This window comes from Nematolebias whitei, chromosome 14 (genome assembly GCF_014905685.2).
Source record: "Nematolebias whitei isolate Nwh7 chromosome 14, NemWhi1, whole genome shotgun sequence".
Taxonomy (NCBI): Eukaryota; Metazoa; Chordata; class Actinopteri; order Cyprinodontiformes; family Rivulidae; genus Nematolebias; species Nematolebias whitei.
In genome coordinates, this window is record NC_056511.1 from 28,697,576 (window position 1) to 28,725,542 (window position 27,967).

At 43.5% G+C, this 27,967-nt stretch overlaps 1 protein-coding gene across 1 annotated transcript in view; it reads left to right on the forward strand.

The window, feature by feature from the left end:
- The window catches only part of robo3 (roundabout, axon guidance receptor, homolog 3 (Drosophila)), a gene marked incomplete in the record, with an annotated part of 256,141 nt that overhangs the window by 151,463 nt on the left and 76,711 nt on the right, over positions 1-27,967 (forward strand). Inside the window, 2 exon segments of the mRNA XM_037687648.1 lie at positions 3,920-4,044; positions 24,496-24,667. Coding sequence (XP_037543576.1) covers positions 3,920-4,044; positions 24,496-24,667 — 297 coding nt within the window.

Below are 27,967 nucleotides of genomic sequence, written 5' to 3' on the forward strand. Positions count from 1 at the left end.
GGACTTCACAACCTTATCTGGAGTAGAACTAAAAGCAAATAAAATGGTGTTATCGTCATATAAATGGATGGAGGCCTCACTAACAGAATATTAGGTATCATTTATAAATATGGAGAAATAGAAATATGCAAATAGTTACATGCATTCCTTCAAGAAATGTTGGGCCTTTAATTAAAAAAATTTTGGCCATCATTTCCTGTGTGTCTGTAGCAATGTGTTTATAGAATTTGCTGATATGTGCATTTAAAACTGTTGGCTGACTGAGTGTCAGTCTGTGACAAGCCGTGAGAGCTAGTCTTCTTTCTCGTCATTCCCATGGCCCACAGTCTCATGTTTCTTCTTCTCTTCTGTTGGAACCAACAAAATGCAGTTTCAGTTCGCTTTCAGTGAAAAACACAAACTGGTAACTATGAAATAATAAGTGAGTTAGGATGGCAGGTGCTGCTCAAGTGAAGATTTCCATCTTTTTTGTAAACTACTGAACATTTTAAAAAGCCACAGAATTCAGTTTATGTTTGGACCAGCCTCGGTTTGACAGTCCTGTTAGGTTGGTAATGAAGTGAGATGTCATATTTTGGAAAAATCCCACTGGGACTGTTCACGTTTGTCTTTTTGAAAACATTTTGAATTTGTTTTGAGTGATTTGAATGCGGTAGCATGGTGGCGCAACTGGTAGAGCTGCTGCCTCTCAGCGTGCAGGTCCCTGGTTCAAATCCCTGTCCGAGGGCCTTTCTGGGTGGAGTTTGCATGTTCTCTCTGTGCATGCGTGGGTTTTCTCCGGGTACTCCGGTTTCCTCCCACAGACCAAAAACATGCATGTTAGGCTGATTGGTAACTCTAAATTGACCCTAGGTGTGAGTGAGAGAGTGAATAGTTGTTTGTCTCGTTTGTCTCTATGTGGCCCTGTGATGGACTTGCGACCCATCTAGGGTGTACTTCGCCCCTCACACAATGATCGCTGGACATGGGCACCGGCGACCCCCGTGACCCAAAATGGAATAAGCGGGTAAAGATAATGGATGAATGGATGGATGGATGATTTAAATGCACGTGGTCAGTTCCAAAGTAGTTCTTGAGAATTTTGGTAAAAGACTGGCACGTGAGCACACAAACACACAGACCGGGACAAATACAATATCTCCTGCCTTCACATTTCTACAACAGCACTAAAAATCCAAATGACATGCAGGCGTTGTTTTTGGATGCATCTTGTATATTTCAGCTGCTGTATTGCAATCTATATTGCTATTCCAGTCCTAACTGTGGATGAGAATGTTTCTTCCTGCCCTGAATTTAATGCTGAGTGTCATGCCGACTGCACCCATGATTGCTAATTATTTATTGTAGCCTCGAGTTTTGTGGCGGCACGCTGGCTTCAGTCAAACACGGTTATTCTTCAGACATGGTTATGTGGTGCACAAAAACATATTCAGTCCCAGTCATCACTGATTTCTGTCAGAAGTCTGAAAAATCTTCATGTGTTGACAAGGTTTTTTTTTTTATTGTAGCCCTGAAGCCTTTTGTTTTCTTTTGTTTGTTCAAAATCTGTGCGTGCACTCAAACCCAGAGATGTTTTACATACATAACAAGTGAGAGTTACATAGCATTTGTTTTATTTTGCAGGCCTTGCATCAGCCTCCTCAGGAAGCATTTCCTTGAATTTGCTGGAAATTAATTGCAGTTGGTTCTCATCTTCACATCCAAAACACAGAGGTGTAGGCTTGGATGTTGACCTTTAGTGTTAAGAGGGGGTAGCATGTTTGACCCCACGACATAACTCTGTGCAGATTAGCCAAGACATCCCCTGAAGTGTAATTTATCCCTCTGGTGACACGTGGACTGCTTCATACTGAGCTGAGAGGGCCTAAATGGAAGTGTTCATTAGGACTAGATTGGTTGGGGGTCTAAATTTGTGTATAGGATACAAAATTAAGCTCAGACTGAGATGGCAAGTATTTATAAGTAAAAGTTCATTGGTAGAGATTGTAGTTTAAATTGATCTGCTTTCAGTACTTTGATGTCTTTCAAAGACACCACCACCAACTTTGTGTCCAAGTTGCATTTTTATGATTTTAATTCTCATTGGACTGAAACTGGAAATTGGAAGGGGATTGTGTTGTAAAACATTTTGAGTATTTTGATTAGATAGAAAGGTGCTATATAGGTACAGTCCATTTACAGTCCATCATGGCCACCTCAGCCCATGTTGTTGAACCCCCCCTGGCCGCCTTCTGCATGTTAATGATTAAATCGTCTGAAGTACACCTGAGAAATGAAGATTTGTATCCATATTTTTAAACGGTTGGTTATCCTCAGTGTGGTTTTTAATCCTAGATATGTTTCCTTGGGCAGCTGTGGCTGAGTGGTTAGAGCAGTCGTCTTCCATTGCGAGAGTTGGGGGGTTCGAATCCACCAGCAGTCACATGCTGAAGTGTCCCTGGGCAAGACACTGAACCCCTCATAGCCTCTGATGTGTGTCCCATCAGTGTATGAATGTGATCTAAAGCACTGATTAGTCTCTTTAGAATGATTTGTTCAATTAGCTTTGTAGAGATCTAGTAGAGTGCTGTATGAATGGGTAAATGAGGGCACAGATTGTAGTGTAATGTGCTTTGAGTATCTTGAAATAAGATAGAAAGGCGCTATATAAGTACAGTCCATTTACCATTTCCTGTCACAAAAGAGTTCCATGAAAATGTTCAAAACAGCTCCAGGTCAAATCATACATGACGTTTTAGTCACCACATACTTCAAACTTTTAAGTACGAAAAGAAGATGTCAAAAACGTTGTCAGATATTCAGAATTCTTGAACTGTGACCCATGAAAAGCAGAAGACTGATGGTCACACAGGAACTTGTATCTGCAGTGTTTTATGAAGGAAATATGACAAGTTTCAAAGACCATTCACCTCCTGTTTTGAAGACATGAAGTGTTTAACATAAATGCTTGACTGTGCTCTAGTTTCCTTCTAATGGGATCTACAAAGAAACCAATGGTCCTATAGCAGCGAGATGCACTGTGAAAGAAGACAACAATAGCTAGTTTTAAAGCACACAAAGTATTCACAGCGCTTCGTTTTATACACATTTTTTTATGAAATTCTTCACACAACACCCCATAAGGACTTGAATGTTTTTAAATGTTTACAAATTTATTAAAAATAGAAAACTAAGAGATCACATTTACGTAAGTATTCACAACCTTTACCATGAAGCTCAAATAGAGCTCAGGCGCATCCTGTTTCCACTGATCATCTTGAGATGTTTCTACAACTTAAATCACATCCACCTGTGGTCAATTCAGATGATTGGACTTGATTTGGAAAGACACACACCTGTCTATATAATGTCCCACAGTTGACATTGCATGTCAGAGCACAAACCAAGTATTTTTTGTAAATTGTATCCATGTCAAACGGCTAAAAGTTCCAGCACACTATTATTGATATCATCCATGTTTTTCATTTATTTGTTCATTTATTTGAACTGCAGGGCATAAAAATGTAGTAGAGGTGCTTCAGAGCTTGTGCGTTGACAGTCTTAGTTAAACAGTGGTTCTCCTTGTTGAAGTGTGCTTTCTGTTCTCTTGTCAGTGGAAGGAAAATATAGCTCAGGCTTTGGAGAGGCAGGTCTGTTCCAACTGCTGTTGACTCCTGTTGGCTCTGATGTCTTGTTTTCTGTGGGGTGGAAGGAGTGACAGAGATATGGAACACCACATTTTGTTTACTGACTGTTAATTCAATGTACAAGTGTGTGTTTGTGTGTGTGTGTGGGGGGGTCATCTTGATAGTCGTCAGATTGTTGTTGCCGTCACTGTGAGCCTGTCAGCACTCAGCTGGTACACAGCCCAGCATGCTTGAAGAATGTCGTCTACCAGCTTCATGTTGATGCTATTGTCTGTATTTTTTTTGTGTTGCAGTGCCTCCTCAGATTGTGGTGCGACCACGAGACCAGATTACAGCTCCGGGTCGCACCGTAACCTTCCTCTGTAGTACCAAGGGAAATCCTCCACCTGCCGTGTTCTGGCAAAAGGAAGGAAGCCAGGTGAGAACCTGCTTGTCACAACCATTACAGTGAACACTGAAGATGCTGTTTGAAGCATCTGACCGAATCTGAACTGCACCTTCAATCTGGGTCGGATACTCTTCAGACTTTTGTCTGTGTGATGAGTCAGTATTCCCACTCTTATTTTCATTTTTAAAGGATTCTTGTCTGTCTGTACACAACATGTTCCTTCATGACTGACCCTGGGGTCCTGACAGAGGTGTGCGCTCTCTGAGTGCTTCTAGTTTTGTGTTTTTATGGAGAGTCCCCCTCCATTCAGTATCCACAGCTTCTCCTCCTCCACCATAATCCTCAGCACTGGCTTCCCTCAGGGCTGTGTGTTGAGCCCTCTCCTGTTCACTCTGCTCACATATGACTGCGCACCTACTCATCCAGGCTGTCATACTGTAAAGTTTGCAGATGATACAGCGGTGGTTGGATGCATCACAAACAACGATGAGTCCAACTACAGGCAGGGGGTGGAAGAAGACTAAAGAGATGATTATGGACTTCAGACAGAACAAAAACCTACACCCCCCACCACCACCACCCCCCCAGAACATAGGAGGATCTGCGGTGGAAGTGGTCTCCATCTACAAGTACTTGGGTGTGCACCTGAACGACAACCTCAGCTGGGGCAGCAACACTACTAAGCTGATCAAGAAAGCTCATCAGAGACTCTACTTCCTCAGGTGGTTGAGACTAGCTGGTCTGGGAAGTGCAGTCCTCACCTCCTTCTACAGGTGTGCAGTGGAGAGCATCCTGTGCTCCAGCATCAACGTGTGGCATGGAGGCTGCACAGCTGCAGAAAGAAAAGCTTTGCAGAGAGTGGTGAAGGCTGCACAGAAGTCTGTTGGAGTCAACCTCCCACCATCACAGACATCTACACCTCCAGATGCAGTAAGAGGGCCACCTGCATCATGAAGGATCCTACTCACCCAGCACACACACTTTTTGCCCAGCGCCCCTCAGGAAGGAAGTTAAGGAGCATTAAGTGTAGAACCACTAGACTGAGGAACAGCTTCTACCCTGAAGCTGTTAGGCTCATGAATCCCTAACCAGGAAAATCACTGTAATGTCACTTTAATTGGAGAGTTGACATTTTATCCATGCTGCTGATTTCTTGCCTTAAGCCGCTGTATTCATACCCATCTGCTCACTACAGACTCGTGTTCAAGCTTCTGTTTAGTACACTGTACAACAGCTGTTTTATCCAAAACTACTACTTCGTCTTCTTCTTTCAGCTTTTCCCTCTTCAGGGGTCGCCACAGCGAGTCATCCTCCTCCATCTCACGCTGTCCTCTGCATCCTCTGTCCTCACTCCAACTACCTCCATGTCCTCTAACTGCATCCGTATGACCGTATATCTCCTCTTTGTCTTTTTCCTGGCAGCAGCATTTCTAACATCCTTCTACCAATATACCCACTGTCCCTCTTCTGGACACGTCCAAACCACTGTTCCTCCTCTGGACATGTCCAAACCACTGTCCCTCCTCTGGACATGTCCAAACCATCTCAGTCTGGTCTCTCTAATTTTATCTCCCAATTCGTCAACATTTGCTGTACCTCTGATGATCTCATTCCTAATCTTATCCATCCTTGTCACTCCTAAGGAGAACCTCATCATCTTCATTTCTGCAACTTCTAGTTCTGTCTTTTTGTCCATGTCTCTGTCTCCTGTCTTTTTGTCCATGTCTCTGTCTCCAGACCATACAACATAGCTGGTCTCACCACTGTCTTGTAAACTTTTCTTTTGACCTTTGCTGACACCCTTTTGTCATAAATCACTCCTGAATCTTTTCTCCATCCACTCCATCCTGCCTGGACTCTCTTTTTCACCTCTTTACAACACTCCCCATTTTCCTAGACATTAAATGGACTGTACTTATATAGCGCCTTTCTATCTTATTGAGATATTCAAAGTGCTTTACACTACAATCTGTGCCCTCATTAACCCATTCATACAACACTCTACAATATTTTTACAAAGACTAATTAGTGCTTTATAACATTCAAACATTGATGGGACACACTTTGGAGGCAATGAGGGGTTCAGTCAGTGTCTTGCCCAAGGACACTTTGGCATGTGACTGCTGTTGGAATCGAACCCTCAACTCTCGCATTGGAGGGCAACTACTCTAACCACTCAGCCACAGCCACCCTAAGTGGATCCCAAGTACTTGAAGTCCTGCACCTTTGTGACCTCTGCTCCTTGTAGCCTCACTGTTCCACCAGCCTCCCTCTCATTCACACATGTACTCTGTCTTACAGCTGACTTTCAAGGATTCAAGAATTCAAGGTTTTATATTTGTCATTTGCACCCGGGGGGCTGAGATGGTGTAGAGGCAGGGCAGCTGGCTCGGGACCCGAAAGTCCCAGGTTCGATCCCCAGTTACTGCATACCTTGTGGTGTCTCTGGACAGCACACCCTGTCCCCAAATGCCCCCCGGGTACCCTCAACAGTTGCCCACTGCACCACCTGGTGGTGGATGGGCTAAATGCAGAGACTAATTTCGCCATTGTATGGAAACATACAGTGATGACATTATTATTATTATTATGTTGTACATGTGGTGGAATGAAATTGTGTACACAGGGTCCCAGTTACATCCAACAAAAAAATGTACAAGAAAAACAGTAATAAGATCTAAGCTATTACGAAAAACATCAACTAAAAATACAGTAAGCACTAATAGCATAAAAATGTTACATCAAACAGCAGCACGAACATGAGTCTGTGTGAGCAGATGAGCACACATGAACACAGCAACATGAAACAGATCAGCAGCAACATGATGTGATTTTTCACAGTGATTATCCTGGTTAGAGATTCGTGAGTCTAACGACCTCAGGGTAGAAGTTGTTCCTCAGTCTAGTGGTTCTACACTTAATGCTCCTTAACCTCCTTCCTGAAGGGAGAAGGACAAAAAGTGTGTGTGCTGTGTGAGTGGGGTCCTTCATGATGCAGGCGGCCCCTCTTCCTGTATCTAGAGGTGTAGCTGTCTGTGATGGTGGGGAGGCTGACTCCAACAGTCTTCTGTGCAGCCTTCACCACTCTCTGCAAAGCTTTTCTTTCTGCAACTGTGCAGCCTCCATGCCACACGTTGATGCTGGAGCACAGGATGCTCTCCACTGCACACCTGTAGAAGGAGGTGAGGACTGAGCTTCCCAGACCAGCTCATCTCAACCACCTGAGGAAGTAGAGTCTCTGGTGAGCTTTCTTGATCAGCCTGGTAGTCAGTGTCATCTTCAAACATCATAGTCCACGGGGATTCCTGCCTGACCTCATCTGTTAGTCGGTCCATCACCAGAGCAAAGAAGAAGGAGCTCAGAGCCGATCCTTGATGCACTCCCACCTCCACCTTGAAGCTATCTGTCACTCCTACAGCACATCACACCACTGTCCTGCTGTCCTCATACATGTCCTGTACCAGTCTAACACACTTCTCTGCCACTCCAGAGTTCCTCATGCAATACCACACCTCCTCCCTCAGCACCCTGTCATATGTTTTATCCAAGACATACACCTTATTTATATTATATTATTATTGTTTAGCATATATCTTAGATCCTTGTATACTGTTTCTTTTTTTATACTTTATATTATCGCTATTTTTGGGTGTAACTGGGATGTTGAGTACACAATTTAGTTCCACCTCATGTAACATGATGCAAATGACAATAAAGAACCTTGACCCTCTTCTCACACTCCTGTTTTTCATCTAAAGTTGTGTACTGGTCTGGCACACATACTTTGTTCACCAGTGTGTGAAGTTGAACAGGGCTGCATGTCAGAAGTGTGTGTGTGTGCGTGCTTGCGTGCGTGCGTGCGCGCGCGTGTGTGTGTGTGGTGAGAGTTTGATAAGTGCTGCAGCCTGTTGGAATGCTCAGAAAGGCCTGATGAGAGGAACAGAGTGGGCGCCTGAAGCATGGCTCCCAGCTTTAGATTAGCGGAGGCCTGGACAGTTTGTGTGGGAGACATGTGGAGGGGATGGCTATGGTGGAGAAAGTGAAGAGGAAACTTTGTACAGTCGTACTTGTGAAGCCTTTATAATTTTCTATATTTCTGCATAAATCACCTAAAACATCATCAGATTTTCACACAAGTTCTAAAAGTAGATAAAGTGAACTTGGTTAAACAAATGAGACAAAATATTATACTTGTTAATTTATTTATTGAGGAAAATGATCCAAGAATACATATTTGTGAGTGGTAAAAGTATGTGAACCTTTGCTTTCAGTACCTGGTGTGACCACCCCGTGCAGCAACTAAATGTTTCTGGTAACTGTAGATCAGTCCTGCACACCATCTTGGAGGAATTTCAGCTCATTCCTCCATACAGAACATATTCAGCTCTGGATGTTGGCGGTTTCCTCACATTAACTGCTGCTTCAGGTCCTTCCACAACATCTGGATTGGATTAAGGTCAGGACTTTGACTTGGCCATTTCAAAACATGAACTTTATTTTTCTTGAATCATTCTTGGTAGAACCACTTGTGTGGTTAGAGTCATTGTGTTCCTGCATGACCCACCTTCTCTTCAGATTCAGTTCATGGACAGATGTCCTGACATTTTTCTTTAGAATTCTCTGATATAATTCAGAATTCATTGTTCCATCAATGATGGCAAGCTGCCCAGATTAGAGTTGCCTTCAGGCCCAAAAAAATCAGATTCGACCCGGCCCCAGCCTGCAGTAATAGTATCCGAACCCCACCCGACCCGACGAATTAACAGTAACAAGTCCAAACACAGATAAAAACCTGACATTTTGAATTAGTTATTAACAGTCAGGGATGCACAGCTGAATAAAAGGGGCATAAGATTAGAGCTGAGAGTGTAATGAGAGATAATATGCGTCTGATATTATCCACATTAATTTAAACGGATTCTTTCATTTTTCTGGACTGAGTACTATCGTGCCTTGAATGATTAAATGTGGACGGAAACGTGTTTTTATCTTTGACCCACCACAACAGTGAGTCGTTTAATTAAAAACGATTTAACCACATCACACATTTACAATCATTGGCAGATTGATTACAATTAACACAGCTTAATTAATGAGCTTTACAATGAGAAATCATACGGCCATGATATCTCACTTGCAACTAATTACAACAGACATTTCTGAAAATATATGGATTAATTACTGGCAGATAGAAGAGTTTTAAAGATGGGAAAATGAAGTTTAAATGGAGAGAGATGGGTGAGGGAATGTGTCTGTATAACCAGATCAGCACGCTTCTTTAGACGCAGCTTAATCCACGGTACACTAGCAGTTGAGATCGACTCTTTTACCTTTGCAGACGATAGTTTCGGCTCCGGTGTAGAGTTTTCTTTCAACTCTTTTCAGCGTCTCCGTAAGAACAGCTGTGACCTCAGGAGTCATGAGATCATCACAGAACAGACTTCCTCATTGTTCAGAGCGTTCGTCGGGTAGAGCCACAGCGAGACGTCGTGGCATCGACGGACTCTGGTCACTCCATTAGAAACTGCTCGAACTTCTGTTCTTCTGAACTTCTCTCGTTCAGGAACTTCTGGTTCGAGGTTCTCCCTGGAACTCTGGTTCTCTCTGGAACGTTGTTCTGCTCGGAACTCTTGTTCTGCTTGGAACTTGTTCTGCTTGGAACTTTGTTCTGCTTGGAACTTTGTTCTGCCTGGAACTAGGAAGTGTCGACCCTTTTAAAGAGGTCACTTTCGGTTCCTCTGAGAACTTCCTGATTGGTTGAACGAACCAACAGGGGTGTGGTTTTAGTGATGTAAGAGGTTATTATAAGTCAAGGAAAACAGAGTAGATGTTTTAAGAACAGACAGAAAGATGTTTTGAAGAAACAGAGACATTTAGGAGCCAGTCTCCTTCTATCTATCTGAGAGAGTTAAACATGACATTTCGTTCCGATAAACGTTTTTGACCGTTCCTTGACTTTTGACCGACTCACTCCTTCTCATGTCAGACAGAAGATCAAAATGCATCATTACTTTGTAACAGGCATTTTAACTTGATTTCTACTTTGAATTAGGATTATCATTTATACTGTTTCACAGTTGATTTAAAATGAGTAGTTCACTTCAACATTTAAAAATGATTTGAACTAAACACACTTTGATTATCAAGATATTGTAAAATAGTAATGATAATGAAAAGAGAGTGTTCTTTCAATTGACCAGTGCAGGACACACTCAGAAAGTCTCTGGATGAGCTTAATTTGTGTTTCTGGACTCAAATCAATGAAATAACAGTTCCTGTTCCAGGAAGGCCCTCAGGGTCAGGTTTTTGACCTGAGGCTTAGTTCACTACAAGAGTGTGTTTGTCCTTTCATGGCTGTAAAAGAGCATTTAAACCCTGTTTCTGCCTGCATTCTGATTTATTCAGACATGGACCCTGCTCTGACACGTCTGCTTTGGGATCTCACCTGTTTGGATCATTGGCCGTGCACGTCTGCCGAGTGCAGGGGCTGAATGAACGTCCATTTGGGCAATGGATCACTTCCTGGCAGTTTAGTCTCATCTGAAGCTTAAATGAACTTTTTATCTCTTTCAAGGCCAGTCAGCTCATGGTGAAATGGCCGCGTGTGGCTGGTGAATGTGTGACAGGTCATGTTATCATATAATTGGATCGCGGCTGATCCTGACCTAATCAAAAACCTGACACCGACCAAGCTCACCCATCCAGCACAATATCATGGCCCGGCCCACCCCAAATTCGGACCGGGTGAGGCTGGGTTTAGGGCTCAGGTTAGAAATGACAGCTCTTCCCCAGATGCAGAAAAACAGGCCCAAATCATGATACTACCAGCACCATGTTTCACAGATGGGATAAGCTTCTTATGCAGGAATGCAGAGTTTTCTATCTCCAAACATAACTCTTTTCATTTAAACCAAAACGTTCTATTTTTGTGCATCCATCCACAAAACATTCTTCCAACAGCCTTCTGGCTTGTCCACGTGATCTTTATCAAACTGCAGATGAGCAGCAATGTTCATTTTAGAGATAAGTGGCTTTCTCCTTGCAACCCTGCCATGCACACCATTGTTGTTCAGAGTTCTGCTGATGGTGGACTCATGAAAATTAACATTAGTCAATGTGAGAGAGGCCTTCAGTTACTTAGAATTTACCCTGGGGTCCTTTGTGACCTCGCTGACTATTCCATGCCTTGGGGTGATCTTTGTTGGTCCACCACTCCTGGGAGGGTAACAATGGTCTTAAACTTCCTCCATTTGGACACAGTCTGTCTGACTGGGGATTGGTGGAGTCCAAACTCCTTAGAGATGGTTCTGTAACCTTTTCCAGCCTGAGAAGCATCAACAACTCTTTTTCTGAGCTCCTCAGAAATCTCCTTTGTTCCTGCCATGATCTACTTCCACAAACATGTTGTGAAGAGCAGACTTTAATAGCTCTCTGTTCTTTAAATCATACAGAATGCCCACTCACACCTGATCATCATCCCATTGATTGAAAATGCCTGACTCTAATTTCACCTTCAAATTAACTGATAATCCCACATACAATTCAATTCAATTCAAATTCAGAAATACTTTATACCATACCATACCATACCATACCATACCATACCAGTTTATTTATAGAGCATTTAAAACAGCAACAAGGCCAACCAAAGTGCTGTACAAAAGAAAACAAACATGCACAACGGACAGGAAAACAAAATAAAAATACAGATACAAATAGCAGCAGAAGCTAACTAAAATGGCCAACAGTGTAGAGTACAGACAGGACCAAAACAAATCACACCGTGTTAAAGGCAAGAGAATAGAAGTGGGTCTTCAAGCGAGACTTAAAGACTGAGAGTGTGGGAGCCTGCCGGACACTCAGTGGCAACTCATTCCACAGTCGTGGACCTGCAACAGAGAAAGCCCCGTCACCTCTGAGCTTACGACGGGTTTCTGGGACTGAGAGAAGCATCTGGTCTGCTGACCTCAGAGAACGTGGTGGGACATATGGCTGCAGAAGATCAGTGAGATAGGATGGAGTGGAACTGTTCAGTGATTTAAAAACATACATGAGAATTTTGAATTGGATCCGAAGGTGAATGGGTAGCCAGTGCAGGGAGGCCAAAACTGGCGTGATGTGCTCTCTATAGCCTGTACCAGTTAAAAATCGGGCTGCAGCATTTTGGACCAGTTGAAGACGTGAAATGGAGGACTGACTGATTCCAAACAGAAGTGAATTGCAGTAATCAAGCCTAGATGTTATAAAGGCGTGGATCACTGTCTCAAGGTTCTTTTTGGAGAGTATAGGCTTCAGCTTAGACAGCCGTCTCAGCTGAAAAAAAACAGGATTTGACCATCATGTTTACGTGACTGTTGAGTTTTAAGGCCGGGTCCATTATCACCACCAGATTAGTGACCTTTTGTGTCTCTAGCGGGGCTAGAGAGAAAAGGTCAATGTCATGGTTCATGAGTGAGCCACTGGGATGGAACAGCATGACTTCAGACTTCTTCTCATTGAAGCTTAAGAAGTTTAAAGCCATCCAGTCCCAGATGTCAGCCAGGCAGTCCAGAAGAGGCTGAATAGAACGTGTGCCTCTGTGCCTCAGGGGGAAGTAAATTTGTCAATCATCGGCGTAAAAGTGAAAGGGTATGTTGTGTTTGCGGAAAATAGCACCTAGTGGCAGCAGGTGAAAAGAAAAGAGAAGGGGACCGAGGATGGACCCCTGCGGTACCCCCCACTGGAGCGCTGTCGATGCCGAAGTAAAATCTTTGATATTGACACAGAAGGTTCTGTCAGAGAGGTAGGACCCAAACCATTTAAGGGCTGACCCTGTGATGCCCACCCACTGCTCCAGTCTAGAAATGAGGATCTTGTGGTCGATGGTGTCAAAAGCAGATATAAGGTCCAATAGGACAAGCAGCACAGAATCACCTGCGTCTGTGGATATGAAAATGTCATTAAAAACCTTCAGTAGAGCAGTTTCAGTGCTATGGAGAGATTTGAAGCCAGATTGGAATAACTCTAGGATAGCGTGATCCCCCAAAAACTGTTTCAACTGAGACTCCACAATTTTTTCCAGTAGTTTAGAGGTGAATGGGAGTCTGGAGACAGGCCGGAAGTTGGACATGACTGAGGGGTCAAGGTTAGGTTTTTTCAGGAGGGGCTGGACAGCAGCATGTTTAAAAGTCTTTGGCACCACACCTGAGGATAAACTGCTATTCAGAATAGCGAGAATAAAAGGACCCAGGGTAGGAAAAACTTCCTTTAGTAGTCGAGGGGGGACCACATCAAAGGGGGGAACCAGATGGATTCATGCTGCACATTACCTGCTCCAGAGAAGATAAAGAGATGGGCTCAAAGTGGTCAAACACAGCCACACACTGAGATGGAATGGACAGATCATGAGCTGGTGGAGAAATGAGTGCCCGGGTGTTTGCCACTTTTTCTAAAAAGAAATGGAGGAAGTTTTCACACAGCTCAGTTGAGGCTTCCAGAGGTGAAGGCTCACTGAGGTGTAGAACTGAGTTCAGGGTGGAGAAAAGAACTCGGGGGTTGTGGGAATTGGAGACAAATAAATCAGAGAAGAATTTACATTTGGCAGCTTTAACGGTTTTCTGATAGTGACGCCAACTCTCCCTTAACATTTGAAAAGAAACCTGCAGCCTGTCCTTCCTCCACCTTCGTTCAGCTCTGCGACACTGCTGCCTAACGGCTCGAGTGACGTCATTCAGCCAAGGCTCAGATCTAAGTTTCGTTTTTCTGGTTTTAAGGGGAGCAACACGGTCCAGAACACTTAAACAGGCAGAGTTGAACTGAGAGGTTAGCTCCTCAGTGGTAGGAGACACCAAGAGCTGTTCGATCCTCTCAGAGTTAAAACCTTCATTAAAACGAGCAGCAGTGAAACGGTTAATGGAATGCGTACGTGCAGGAACGCACGTCTTAGCTTTAGGACAGGGGGGGTGAGGTCAAACAATACAGGCATGTGATCTGAAAAAAACGATTTTCAAATTAGAAACAGAGACATCGCGTGTTAAAACGAGGTCCAGCGTGTGACCGTGTTCTTGGGTGGGACCGTTTACCTGCTGAGTTAAATTAAAAGAGTCCAATAAATCTAGAAAGTCCTTCACTAAGGGCTTCTCCTGACAACACACATGCAAATTAAAATCACCAATAAACAAAAAGTGAGTGTATCTCTGTGTGATATAAGCCAAAAAGTCAGAGAATTCATTTATGAAGTCCTTAGAACGAGGTGGGCGATAGACAAGTGCACACAGAACCGTAGGACAGTGTCCGAGTTCAAAGACGCTTAGCTCAAAGCTGGCGCGGGACACCGGGATGGACAACTGTTTATAGGCCAAGTTTACTTTAAAAACTGTTAATAATCCCCCCCGCGCCGACCTGATGGCCGCGGGGCATTGAAACACAGACAGTCCGGGGGTAGTAATTCCACCAAGGCGCTGGACTCACCATCAAAAATCCAAGATTCCGTGACGGACAGAAAATCCAACTCCTGATCTTTAAAAAAGTCATTGAGGATAAACGTCTTGTTGGAAACAGACCTTGCGTTGATTAAACACATCCTGATAGGGTCCAACGCAGACACAGCCGTGGAAGGAGAAGCACGCGGCAGCAGGCGCAGGTTATGAAGAACAGCTCCTCCAGGTCTGCTGGTGCGGCGCACAGGTAAACAACTCCAGGTGTTTACATGGACTGAGCGCGCGGGCAGCTGGCCAGCAGCCGGGCCCCGGGAGCACCACGGGTCAGAGAGGAGATGATCAGATCCAGAGCGAGTCCTGATAGAATAATCCACACTTTGCCTCAGTTTCACCAAAATCCCTGCACGCTTACCACGACGTCTGCGACGTTTCCTCCATGGAGAAAGGCCAGGGTCACGCAGAAGGAACACAGGAATCTCAGACAGGACCAGTGGAGGAGAGTGCTGACCGCTGTACAAAAAGTCCGCAGGCATTCCAGCAAATGTAAGGAGCTCCAAAAGTGCCCGACGATCATATTGAAAATATGACTCGGCACACTGCACCAACCAATGTAAAAATAACAAAAATACAATACAAGCAGAGAGCGAGAGACGAGCAGCCCTACACACCGGCGCCATCTTGGAAAAATCCCAATTATTATTAATTATTAATCCCAAAGGCAAATTAAATGTTCCCGATGCATGCTCAATAATCCAGGTAGAAAAATCCAAAAATGTTCAATCTGGTCCTCTGGACCAGGCCAGGCTTTGTGAAAAGAAATCGTCCATCATTAAACAGGGGTAGAGGCCTCCGGGTTCAACTGTCCCCCTCTTACAATGCTGTTATTGCTAGTATCACTCAACCCTCTGCGAATAGTAAACAGCCATCAGTGTGCTAATGATCCATTGTTAGGCCGATGGTCCTTCTTGACCATGTGAGCAACTGGTTTTGGTTGTCAGCAGCAAACTGGTTGATCCACTCTGAGAAGGTGCTATTTAACAGACTGAGCTGAATACAGCACCTCAGACTGAGGAAGTCTCTCGGATGAGAGACAAAACATTTCTACATTTTTTTTTGCTTTGTTTTGTTTTTAGTTTTTTTGAATGTCCAGAGGACCAGATTGAACTTTTTTGCAAATTAAATGTTGTAACTCATCATCCTTGTTTCATTAAAGAGTTGTTATAGATGCTGATGGCTGTGGGCAAGAATGATCTCTTGTAGAGGTCTTTCTTGCAGCGAATCTGAAGAAGTCTCTGACTAAAGACAGAGGTTCATTTATGCACCCTTTTCATCATGTTTGATGAAGAGGGTGCTCAAGGTTGTCTATAATGATCTTCATTTGATGAAGAATCCTTCTTTGTACAATCATCTCTAAAGATTCTAGAGGAGTTCCCAGAACTGAGCCAGCCTTCTTTATGAGCTTGTTGATCTTTTTTAAGTCACTTGCTCTGGTGCTGCTACCCCAGCAGATGATGGCAGAAGAGATAGCACTCTCTACAACAGACTTATAGAAGATATGCAGCATCTTGCTGCAAACAATGAAGGACTTCAGCTTCCTCAAGAAGTACAGTCTGCTCTGTCCCTTCTTGTAGACGACTTCACTGTTGCATTTCCAGTCCAGTCTTTTGTCCAGGTGAACTCCAAGGTATTTATACTTCCCCTCCATTTCTTCTCCCATGATGGAAATAGGGTTGGACCTGTTCCTGTTTCTTGTCCATTTTTGATACACCCGACCACTGCAGAGTCATTTGAATATTTTTGCAGATGACAGGAGTCTGTTTAGTACTGGAAATCTGAGGTGTACAGAGTGAAAAGGAATGGTGAGAGTACATTCCCCTGTGGTGCTCCTGAGCTACTGACCACCTGGTTAGACCCACAACCCTCAGTCTCACAAGCTGTTGTCTGTTTTTCAGGTAGTCTTTAATCCAGGTGATTGTTGAGGCCTCCACCCGAGTCTTCTGGAGTTTCTGACAAAGCAAACCAGGCTGGATTGTGTTAAATGCACTGGAGAAATAAAAAAACATGACTCTCACAGTGCTGTCTGCCTTTTCTAGATGACAATGAGTTTGCTGAAGCAGGTGTATGATGGCATCTTCAACTCCAAGTCCATGCCGATAAGCAAACTGCAGTAGGTCCTGATTTGTGCTTGTTTGTTGAGTCAGGTGGGCCAACAGAAGTCTCTCTAGGACCTTCATGATGTGGAATGTCAGGGCAACAGGTCTATAGTCATTGAGGACTGATGGGTGAGTTTTCTTTGGTACTGGAACAAGGCAGGATGTTTTCTACAACACTGGAACCTTCTCCTGGGTCAGGCTAAGGTTGAAGAGGTGCTGCAGAACCCCACAGAGCTGCTCTGCATAGACCTTCAGGACTCTGGGACTGACACCATCTGGACCTGCAGCCTTATTCCAGTTCAGTCTCTCCAGCTGCTTCCTCACCTGACTTCTAGAGACGCAGAGGAAGGAGGCAAAGGAGGTATCAGAATTTTCTCATTTGGTTGAAGACCAACATGTAGAAGAAGGGTCCATGACTGAGGTGGTAGATACAATATTTGAGGTGTGACAGGACAGCCTTGGATCAAAGGAGGGTGGTATATCTGTTTTGCTGTGGGCAAGAGAGGAGGATGCTTAGCTTGTTCCTGAACTGAACCTATTGAAGAATGTGTTCAGTTCATTGACTCTGTCCAGGCTTCCATCCTTCTGATCCTCCTTCCTCCAAATGTGCTCTTGGCACCAGGACACCCTATGCTGCTGTTTGATGATCGACTTTGTCGTCATTTCATCTGATCTGCGGCCACATGTCTTGGACACTCAGGTGAAGAGAGGGGCAGAGCTGTCCACTGATCACTACCTAGTGGTGGGTTGGCTCTGATGGTGGGGGAGGATGCCGGTCAGACCTGGCAGGCCCAAACGTATTGTGAGGGTTTGCTGGAAACGTCTGGCAGAGTCTCCTGTGAGACGGAGCTTTAACTCCCATCTCCGGGAGAACTTCGAACATGTTCTGGGGGAGGTAGGGGACATTGAGTCCGAGTAGGCCATGTTTTGTGCCTCTATTGTTGAGGCAGCTTACCTGAGCTGCGGCCGCAAGGTTGTCGGTGCCTGTCGAGATAACCCTTGAACCCGGTAGTGGACACTGGCGGTGAAGAATGCTGTCAGGCTGAAGAAGGAGTCCTATTGGGCCTTTTTGGCCTGTGGGACCCCGAAAGCAGCTGATGGGTCCCAGTCCAAGCGCCATGTGACTCGGGTGGTCACTGAGGCAAAAACTCAAGCATGGGAGGAGTTCGGAGAGGCCATGGAGAATGACTTCTGCACGGCTTCGAGGCGATTCTGGTCCACCATCTGGCATCTCAGGGGGTGAAAGTGGTACACCACCAACACTGTTTATAATGGGGGGGGTATGATGCTGACCTCAACTCGGGATGTCGTGGGTTGGTGGGCAGAATACTTTGAAGACCTCCTCAGTCCTACCGGCATGTCTTCCACTGAAGAAGCGAAGCCTGAGAACTCTGGGTCGTGCCCTCCAATCTCTGGTGCTGAGGTCACCGAGGTGGTTAAAAAGCTCCTCGGTGGCATGGCCCCAGGGATGGATGAGATTCGCCCGGAGTTCCTTAAGGCTCTGGATGTTGTAGGGTTGTGTTGGCTTATGCGACTCTGCAATATTGCGTGGACATCGGGGGAAGTTCCCCTAGATTGGCAGACCGGGGTGGTGGTCCCCTTATTCAAAAAGCGAGACCGTAGAGTGTGTTCCAACTACAGGGGAATCACGCTCTTAAGCCTCCCTGGTAAGGTCTATTTGGGGGTTCTGGAGAGGAGGGTCCGTTGGATAGTCGAACCTCAGATCCAGGAGGAGCAGTGCGGTTTTCGTCCTAGTCGTGGAACACTGGATCAGCTCTACACTCTCAGCAGGGTCCTGGAGGGTGCGTGGGAGTTTGCCCAACCAGTCTACGTGTGCTTTGTGAACTTGGAAAAGGCATTTGACTGTGTCCCTCGGGGAACCCTGTGGGGGGTACTCTGGGAGTATGGGGTACCATGCCCTTTGATACGGGCTGGTAGGTCCCTGTATGACCTGTGTCAGAGCCTGGTCCGCATTGCCAGCAGTAAGTCGGGCTCGTTCCCGGTGAGAGTTGGACTCCGCCAAGGTTGCCCTTTTTCACCGATTCTGTTCAAAACTTTTATGGACAGAATTTCTAGGCACAGCCAAGGTGTTGAGAGGATCTGTTTTGGTGGCCTTAGGATTGCTTCTCTGCTTTTTGCAGATGATGTAGTCCTATTGGCTTCATCAGATCGTGATTTACAACTTTTGCTGGAGCGGTTCGCAGCCGAGTGCGACACAGCCAGGGTGAAGATCAGCTCCTCCAAATCCGAGGCCATGGTCTTGAGCCGGAAAAGGGTAGAGTGCCCTCTCTGGGTCAGGGAGGAGGTCCTGCCCCAAGTGAAGGAGTTCAAGTATCTTGGGGTCTTCTTCACGATTGAGAGAAAAATGGAGCGTGAGATCGATAGGCAGATAGGTGCAGCCTCTGCAGTGAAGCGGGCGCTGTACAGGTCTGTCATGGTGAAGAGAGAGCTGAGTCAAAAGGCGAAGCTCTCAATTTACCGATAGATCTACGTTCCTACCCTCATCTATGGTCATGAGCTTTGGGTTGTGACCGAAAGAACGAGATCTCAGATACAAGCGGCCGAAATGAGTTTTCTCTGCAGGGTGTCTGGGCTCTCTCTTAGAGATAGGGTGAGAAGCTCGATCATCTGGGAGGGGCTCAGAATAGAGCTGCTGATTCTCCAAGTCGAGAGGAGCCAGTTGAGGTGGCTCGGGCATCTGGCTAGGATGCTTCCTGGATGCCTCCCTGGTGAGATGTTCCTAACACGTCCCACTGGGAGGAGACCCAGAGGAAGACCCAGGACACTCTGGAGGGACTATTGCCCCTTTTCCACTGTCACAGTGCGGATCAGGTCAGTTCAGGTCGGTTCAGATCGGCTCGGGTCTGTTGTGTTTCCATTTACACTTCTTGACCGGCTCTGTAGGAGGGGACTAGAATCCAACTCGTCTTACCACCTGGTGGCGGTAGTGCTCCCTTAAGCTACTTACTAGCCACCACTAAACGTATTAGAAGAACACCCTGAAGGTTTTGTCACACGATGTTGTGGAAGAGATGTCATGCTCTAATGGAGTACCTCATGACCTGATTCATAATCCTACATTCCCTGCCTGCTTTAAATCCATGTGTTTTTCATTTTAGTATAGATTTTTACACTAAAGATGTATTAAAAATAGCTTCACTTTTATTTGCAGATATGCACAAGGTTCATGTTAAAATTGCAAAACATCACACTGTGCTGTAATCTTTGAAACTGCTTTTACATTAAGCTACAGATTTGAAAACAATTAGATTAAATTTTGTCCTTAAATTTTAAAGATTTGTCTTTCATTAAATTTAAAAACATAAATTTATTACTTATTAATCTAAAAAAGTTAAGTCTGATCCTCTGGACATTCAAAAAACAAAACAAAAAACATTTATTGTTTATTCAAAAAGCGTTCAATACAAAAACAACTGGACTTTATTTGTAACAGAAGACGTTTCGCTCCTCATCCGAGGAGCTTTCTCAATTCAAAGAGCAGAGAGTGAGAGATACAGGTTATAAGGCTGAGTGAGATAAGACACACACACACATAAGACATAAGATTTATGTAAAAAGAGAAAAACCGTCTCTTAACAGAGGAGGAGGCCTCAGATTTCCACTTTCAAAAACATATAATGCAACTTTAAAACAGATTCCCAGCCGGTTTTCACACCTGATGGGAACAGAGGGGGCCTCGTCTGTGAATTAGAGGAACAAAGACCTACTGTTTTAGGTTTTTAGGTGTGAACTGCCAATCTACATATATGTGTGTGTGTGTCTTATCTCACTCAGCCTTATAACCTGTATCTCTCACTCTCTGCTCTTTGAATTGAGAAAGCTCCTCGGATGAGGAGCGAAACGTCTTCTGTTACAAATAAAGTCCAGTTGTTTTTGTATTGAACGCTTTTTGAATTCATCATGTCCTGGATGACTGAGAATCTTCACCAGCATTTATTGTTTATATATTATAAACTGTATTGTTTGTTTTGTGAATGTCCAGAGGACCAGGCTTAACTTTTTAGATTTTTCTACCTGGATTATTGAGCAGCATCAGGATATTACTTAATAAATAAGTCAGTTGGTCTGTGAACACCATGGGGTCCTAGAAGAGTTGAAGAGGTGGCTGTTGATGTCTGTGCCTCCCTGGTAAAGCTGCTGCTCCCACAACCCTGAAGCAAAAGATGGATGGATGGATGGACAGACGGATGGCGAAGGAGGAGACCATCAAACACAGCAGGAGTGGTCAGTTCAGGTGAACTCCTGCCTGTTTGCTTCAGATCAGCTGTTCAAATCTCTGCAGGTTCAAATAAAAGGTGCACCAGGACTTTCAGCTGAATCTCTCGGGCCACAGTTATACGGCCGATAACTGATAACTGATAACTGTCTTTTCTGAATTTTTGACTGTTTTTGTCTTACTTCATCCTAGAACCCAAAAATTATAACATAATAACAGTTGAGCAGATTCTGGTAATATTTTCTTAGGATCCATTAAAGATCAAATGCAATTGGAAATTCTTCTCAACTTCCAGTATGAATTTAAACAAACACTATATGCACTTAACATTGTAAAATTTGTTTAGGAAATTTAATGTTCAAGGACACCGCTTAAGAAAAAAAAAAGTTTAATAGGAAAAGTAAGAAGTGAAAAATGTACAAAAATAAAAAATACTGCGTCCAACTAATGATTGTCTGTCCCTTGTCTCACGGGTTTCATCCAGAAGAAGACACAAGTGTTGTTCCTGCTGTGTCCAGTTCAGTTCTTCATGTTCATTCAGTGATAAAATAAGACTTTTCTTTACTGGACTCTTTTCTCTTTCTCTTCACTAGAAAGAAGAAAAAGGTGGTTAATTCAAGATATACTGTTTTTGAATAAATGCATAAAACAAAGAAAGGTGCAGCTAACAGCTATAATAGATATATTAATAATAATAAACTGATCAAATAAGAAAATGAAAAATAAATTGATTTAAAAATAATGAAAATAATATAATAATAACAGTGGATATATGGATCAGAAAGTATTATACAGATGCAGATATTTATTGTCATTCGCACCACATGTGGTACATGTGGTGGATCAAAATTATGTACACAGGTTCCCAGTTAAATCCAACAATAAAATGTAAAAGAAAAACAGTAATAACATCTAAGATATGAACTAAGAAAAACGTCCACTAATAATATGCTAACCACTAATAGCATAAAAACAATAAACACAATACGCCGAACAGCAACACGGACATGAGTCTGTGTGAACAGATGAGCATGAATAAACACATCAACATGAAACAGATCAGCAGCAACATGAAACAAATCAGCAGCAACATGATTATCCTGGTTAGATATTCATAAGGCTGCACAAACTCAAGTTCATGTTGCTGTTTGACGTATTGTTTTGATTGTTTACTGCTATTAGTGCTTAGTGTATTATTAGTAGATTTTTTTTAGTTAATATTTTTCTTAATTCATATCTTAGATCTTATTACTGTTTTTATTTTACATTTTGTTGTGTGTAACTGGGACCCTGTGTACATAAATTCATCCCAATTCAGTATTTATTCAACATTTTATGTTTTTACTTTAAAAATAAAATAAAATAAAGTCCTTATCGGCACAAATAAAGTGATGTGGAACATGTTGCATCTGTTCTTACCGAGCACAGAAGGCTGCAGCATTGTGCTGCTCTGTCAGGTGCAGACTCCGCTGATGGAGCAGGAGCAGAAGCTGGGAGGCTTGGAGGGTTGAATGTGGAGTTTAGAGACGAACCGTCACGCGCTGAAATACGTTCTGGATAAAATACAGTGAGAAACGGGACCGGAGGACAGTTAGCGTTTATGCAAATTAGCTTAGCATCGTAGCACCGACGTTGTCCTATTATGGCGTCAGCCTCTTTTGTTAGTTAAAAATATGTTCAGAACCGATGGGATGAGTAACTTAAAATATATCCTGATGCATGCTCAATAATCCAGGTAGAGAAATCCAAAAAAGTTCAATCTGGTCTTCTGGACATTCAAAAAACAAACAAACAAACAAACAAAAAAAAAAAAGCAAAAAATCTAGAAACGTTTCGTCTCTCATCCAAGAGACTTCCTCAGTCTGAGGTGCTGTTTTCAGCTCAGTCTCTTAAATACCACCTTCTCAGAGTGGATCAACCAGTTTGCTGCTGACAACCAAAACCAGCTGATCACATGCTCAAGAAGGACCATCAGCCTAACAATGGGTCATTAGCACACTGATGGCTGTTTACTACTCACAGAGGGCTGAGTGATACTAGCAATCACAGCATTGTAAGAGGGGGACAGTTGAACCCGGAGGCCTCCACCCCTGTTTAATGATGGACAATTTCTTTTCACAAAGATGGCCTCCTTTACTCCTCTCTCAAACCATCGTTCCTCTCTGTCCAGGATGTGAACATCTTCATCCTTGAAAGAGTGACCGCTGGCCTGGAGATGAGTGTAGACCGCAGAATCCTGGCCTGATGATGTTGATCTTCTGTTCTGGGCCATCCTTTTGGCCAGTGGCTGTTTAGTTTCCCCGATGTAAGACTGATCACAGCCCTCCTGACACTGAACAGCATACACAACATTACTGTGTTTGTGCCGGGGGACTGGATCTTTGGGATGAACCAGTCTTTGCCGTAATGTATTTTGGGGTTTAAAAGCCACTGGGACGTTATGTTTAGAAAATAAACATCTCAGTTTCTCTGATACCCCCTCAACATACGGAATGACCACTGGTCAGCATCAAACTGGTTGATCCACTCTGAGAAGGTGCTATTTAAGAGAATGAGCTGAAAACAGCACCTCAGACTGCGGAAGTCTCTTGGATGAGAGACAAAACGTTTCTAGATTTTTTGCTTTTTTTTTTTTTTTTTTTTTTTTGAATGTCCAGAGGACCAGATTGAACTTTTTTGGATAACTTAAAATATGTTTAAAGTTAGAAAACACTCACCATCTTCTATAAATGATTCAAGTAGAGCAGTGGCCGTGTCCAAACCACCCTCCATTCGCTCCATCTAGCTCACTTTGACTTTTTTCGTCGGCCACCAAGCACAACAAGACCTGCACTTCTGCATTTGACCACAGCTTTGATATTATTGTTTTTTTATAGCTTCAAAATACTAAAAGATACGCTCCTCGAGTTATCGCTAATGGCAAGCGGTAGAGAAAAAATGGCGGATCGGTTTGTTTGGAAAGACTCCACAGACTCCTCCCCCTGACCAATCAGTGACCAACAGTGTTTCTGACGTCACGGCTCGGCTCGCTTGGACCCCTTGAGAAGCCGGGCCAGAATTTAGGGAGGCGAGCCGGTTCCAGGAACAGTGGAAAGACCTCAAACACGCGTGAAGCCGGAAATATCCGACCTGCGCCGTGATAGTGGAAAAGGGGCATATGTTTCTCGGCTGGCCTGGGAACACCTCGGGATTCCCCCGGAGGAGCTGGCCCAAGTGGCTGGGGAGAGGGAAGTCTGGGCCTCCCTACTTAAGTTGCTACCCCTGCGACCCGACCCCGGATAAGCGGAAGAATTTTGTCTCATTTGTTTAACTGGGTTCTCTTTGTCTACTTTTAGGACTTGTGTGAAAATCTGATGATGTTTTAGATCATATTTATGCAGAAATATAGAAAATTATAAGGGTTCACAAACGCAAGCACACACACACACACACACACACACACATATATATATATATATATGAGTAAATATACCCCCCACACACACACGTACAGTCATTTTACCACTTCATCTTCTGATTTATCATAGGTTAAAACTTCAGTGTATGCAGTAGTTAAATTGCAAAAATAATGATCAAACAAATGACACAGACCCAAGGTGTAAATGCTGAGTTACTATTCACACAATGATAAGGAGTGAAATAAAAAAGTTTTATGTTTTCTTTTTCTCTTCAGATCTTGTTGTTCCCCATCCAAGAGTCTTCCCATTCCGGTCGTTTCTCCGTGTCACTGAGTGGTGAACTCACCATCACTGATGTGCAGGTGGAAGACTCTGGTTACTACATCTGCCAGGCCATCAGTGTGGCTGGCAGTATCCTGACTAAAGCCATGCTGGAAGTGGAGAGCTGTAAGTAAAACATGTAGTGATGCAGGTAACTACAATAGTTATGGAGTGAAATCTGCTTTATAGGTTCTGTGTTAAGACCTTGTCTTGCTCATTTTCTATTTGTTTATGTGTTATTTTACTGCTTTGAAAGTGTAGCAGCAAACATCCAAATTTTTTTTTTTTTGAGCTGGTTGTTCAATAAGTACAACTTTTCACAAAGAGTATTTTACAAATCATATTTTGTTCGTGAGGAGGAATAAAACTTATTAAAGGCATTCTTTTCAAAAATTTGTTTATTGAGTTTCTATCTTATGAAATCAACAATTTCCGCCAAAGCACAAAGAAAAACTTCCAAACTACTGCTTTGATTTACAACTAATAAGTAGAAAATAGATATATAATATAATTTAATATAAACCAGCTATTAGGGAGCACAAGCCATTGTATCTCTAGTTCTGGTCCCAGGCAGCGGCATCTGATTCATTTTTGAGGTGGGGGGGCCGTGGGGTCTTTCGTCACCTTGTACTCTCTGTTCATACGCACCTTGAATGTCAGGCACACATGTTCAATTTTGCCACTTCCAGTTCTGTCTCCTGTCTTTTTGTCCATGTCTCTATCTCCAGACCACACAACATAGCTGGTCTCACCACTGTCTTGTAAACTTTTCCTTTGCCCATCCAGATATACACCGAGCACTACTGTTTGCTAACACTTAGCATGATTAAAACGGCTACAAGTCGTGGGATTAGCTTACTTACCGCCTTTGTTTGACGTCAGATGACTGTAAACTTCTGTGGTAAATCCACAAATATTATTCCTCAGTATGCGATGAAATATGCAGTAACAAAGCTTGGACAACGCTAAAGCCAAAGTGGTTGCTTGTAGCTACTTAGCTTCTTCGCACATCATTGCCAAAACTCCTGAAGGCGCTGATTGGCTGGAATGAAAGTTCACCTGTAATTTCATTGGTTGAATTTTTTACCTCTTTGTAAACTTCCATTGTTGCTAGACAAATCACATGACACAGGTCTGTTTTGACTGGGAGGGGTGTCTCTTCCTCTGATCGGCATGCAAATGTGCTGCATACAGACAGATTGTAGGGACCGCTGCGCTCGGGCTGACAGTTTATTATAAAGCAGGAGATAACTAGATGCTTTGCTTGGGCATTTGTGCAGTTGATCTAACTGCGCAGCATAGATTTTCTTGTGCGCAGAGAATGTGCGGGCAGTGCGCGATGGTGCGGGCAGTGCCGGATTGTGCGGGCAGTGCGCGATTGTGCAGGCGCGCAGCTTAGAGGGAACATTGGGTGTAGCCTGTGTAAATGTCTGGGACTAGCTGATGGACAGGGCCATAATGTGTAGGGACCAATGGACCCCTGGACCCCCTGTTCTGGTACCACTGGTCCCAGGCCTGGGTAAATGGTGAAAGTTGTGTCAGGAATGGCATCTGAAGTAAAACACTTTTGCCAAAACTAACGTGAGTTCATCAAAGCAACACCATGTCAGATCGGCCGAGGCCCGGGTTAACGACGACTGAACTCTGTGAATTCGGCTGAGCTGAGAGGAGTATAAAATCAAGCAAATAACACAGATCGTGACTTTTTTTCTATGACTGGTTTTCATGTGTATACGTCTATGCATATTAGAGTTTCATTCAGGCCTAAAAAATCCGACCCAGCCTGAACCCATATCTTTTTTCTGAGCCCGACCAGGAACCGACCAATTAACTGTGATTACAAGCTCAAACATGGAAAAAAAAAAAAATAATTAATTAAGCTTTTACTCTATTTATTACTCTACTATATTTATTTTTTACTCTACCTGATTAAACTTTTACTTTGAATCTGCGATTAGGAGCAATAACTTGACGGAAGCAGAGGCAGAACAACTCAGAATGAAAATATCAGCAACCCTCTCCAGTGCCAAATCGCCTTCTTCAAATCTCACTCCACAGGAAAGGAAAGCTATAACTTCACTCAGCCAGGACCAAAACATCACCATTTTACCAGCTGACAAAGGAAGATGCACAGTAAATGGACTGTACTTATATAACACCTGTCTATCTGATTAAGATATTCAAAGAGCTTAACAACAAAATCTGTTTCCTCATTTACCCATTCACACAGTTCTCTATTAGATCTCTACAAAGCTAATTGAACAAATCATTCTAAAGAGACTAATCAGAGCTTTATCACATTCATACACCGATGGGACACACATTGGAGGCAGTGAGGGGTTCAGTGTCTTGCCCAGGGACACTTTGACATGTGACTACTGGTGGATTTGAACCCCCAACTCTTGCATTGGAGGACGACTTCTCTCACCACTCAGCCACAGCTGCAGTAGTCCTCAACATTTCTGATTACCAGGAAAAATAACTACACTACTGAGCGACAGCAACACCTACGAGACCCTGAAGAGGGACCCAACTAGCACCTATAAAAAGAAAGTCACAGATTACTGCAGAAACTTGAAAAGGAGAAAACAATCAATCAATTGTTGTATTATAGATTGTACCCAGGGGAAGCCACTCCCTGTCTTTATGGACTTCCTAAAATACACAAAGAAGGAACACCACACAGACCCATCGTCAGCAGCATAAACTCAGACATACAATATTGCTAAACATCTGGCTGGTATTTTAGCTCCTCTTGTTGGAAACTCACATCATCACATAAAGAACTCCATTGATTTTGCCAACAAAGTTCAACAATTGAAACTAACCCCAGGAGAAACTCTTGTATCATATGATGTGACTTATCTTTTCACTTGCATACAAAACAACTTCTACAAGACAAGGACTTAATCAACAGGACCAACTTCACCCCAGACCAGATCTGCACCCTGTTGGATCTCTGCCTTTCCACCACTTATTTCAAGTTCAATGACAGTTTTTACAGACAGAAGCATGGCTGTGCCATGGGATCTCCAGTGTCACCCATTGTTGCCAATCTCTACATGGAGGAAGTAGAACAGAGAACCCTACACTCCTATGAGGGAACAACGCCAAGCCATTGGTTCCGATATGGGGATGACACCTGAGTCAAAATCCAAGCCAAGGAAATAGAAGTGTTCACCAGACACATTAACTCTGTCGATAAATGGTAAATGGTAAATAGACTGTACTTATATAGTGCCTTTCTATCTTATTTCAAGATACTCAAAGCACTTTACCAAGAAGAGACGAAGATGGCGGTGATGGAGTAGGAGGTGTTGACTTGAGCTCCTTACGATCTCTAACTACCTATACAAACTGACTCCAAACTGACTTCAAACTTGGATATATATATATATATATATATATATATATATATATATATAT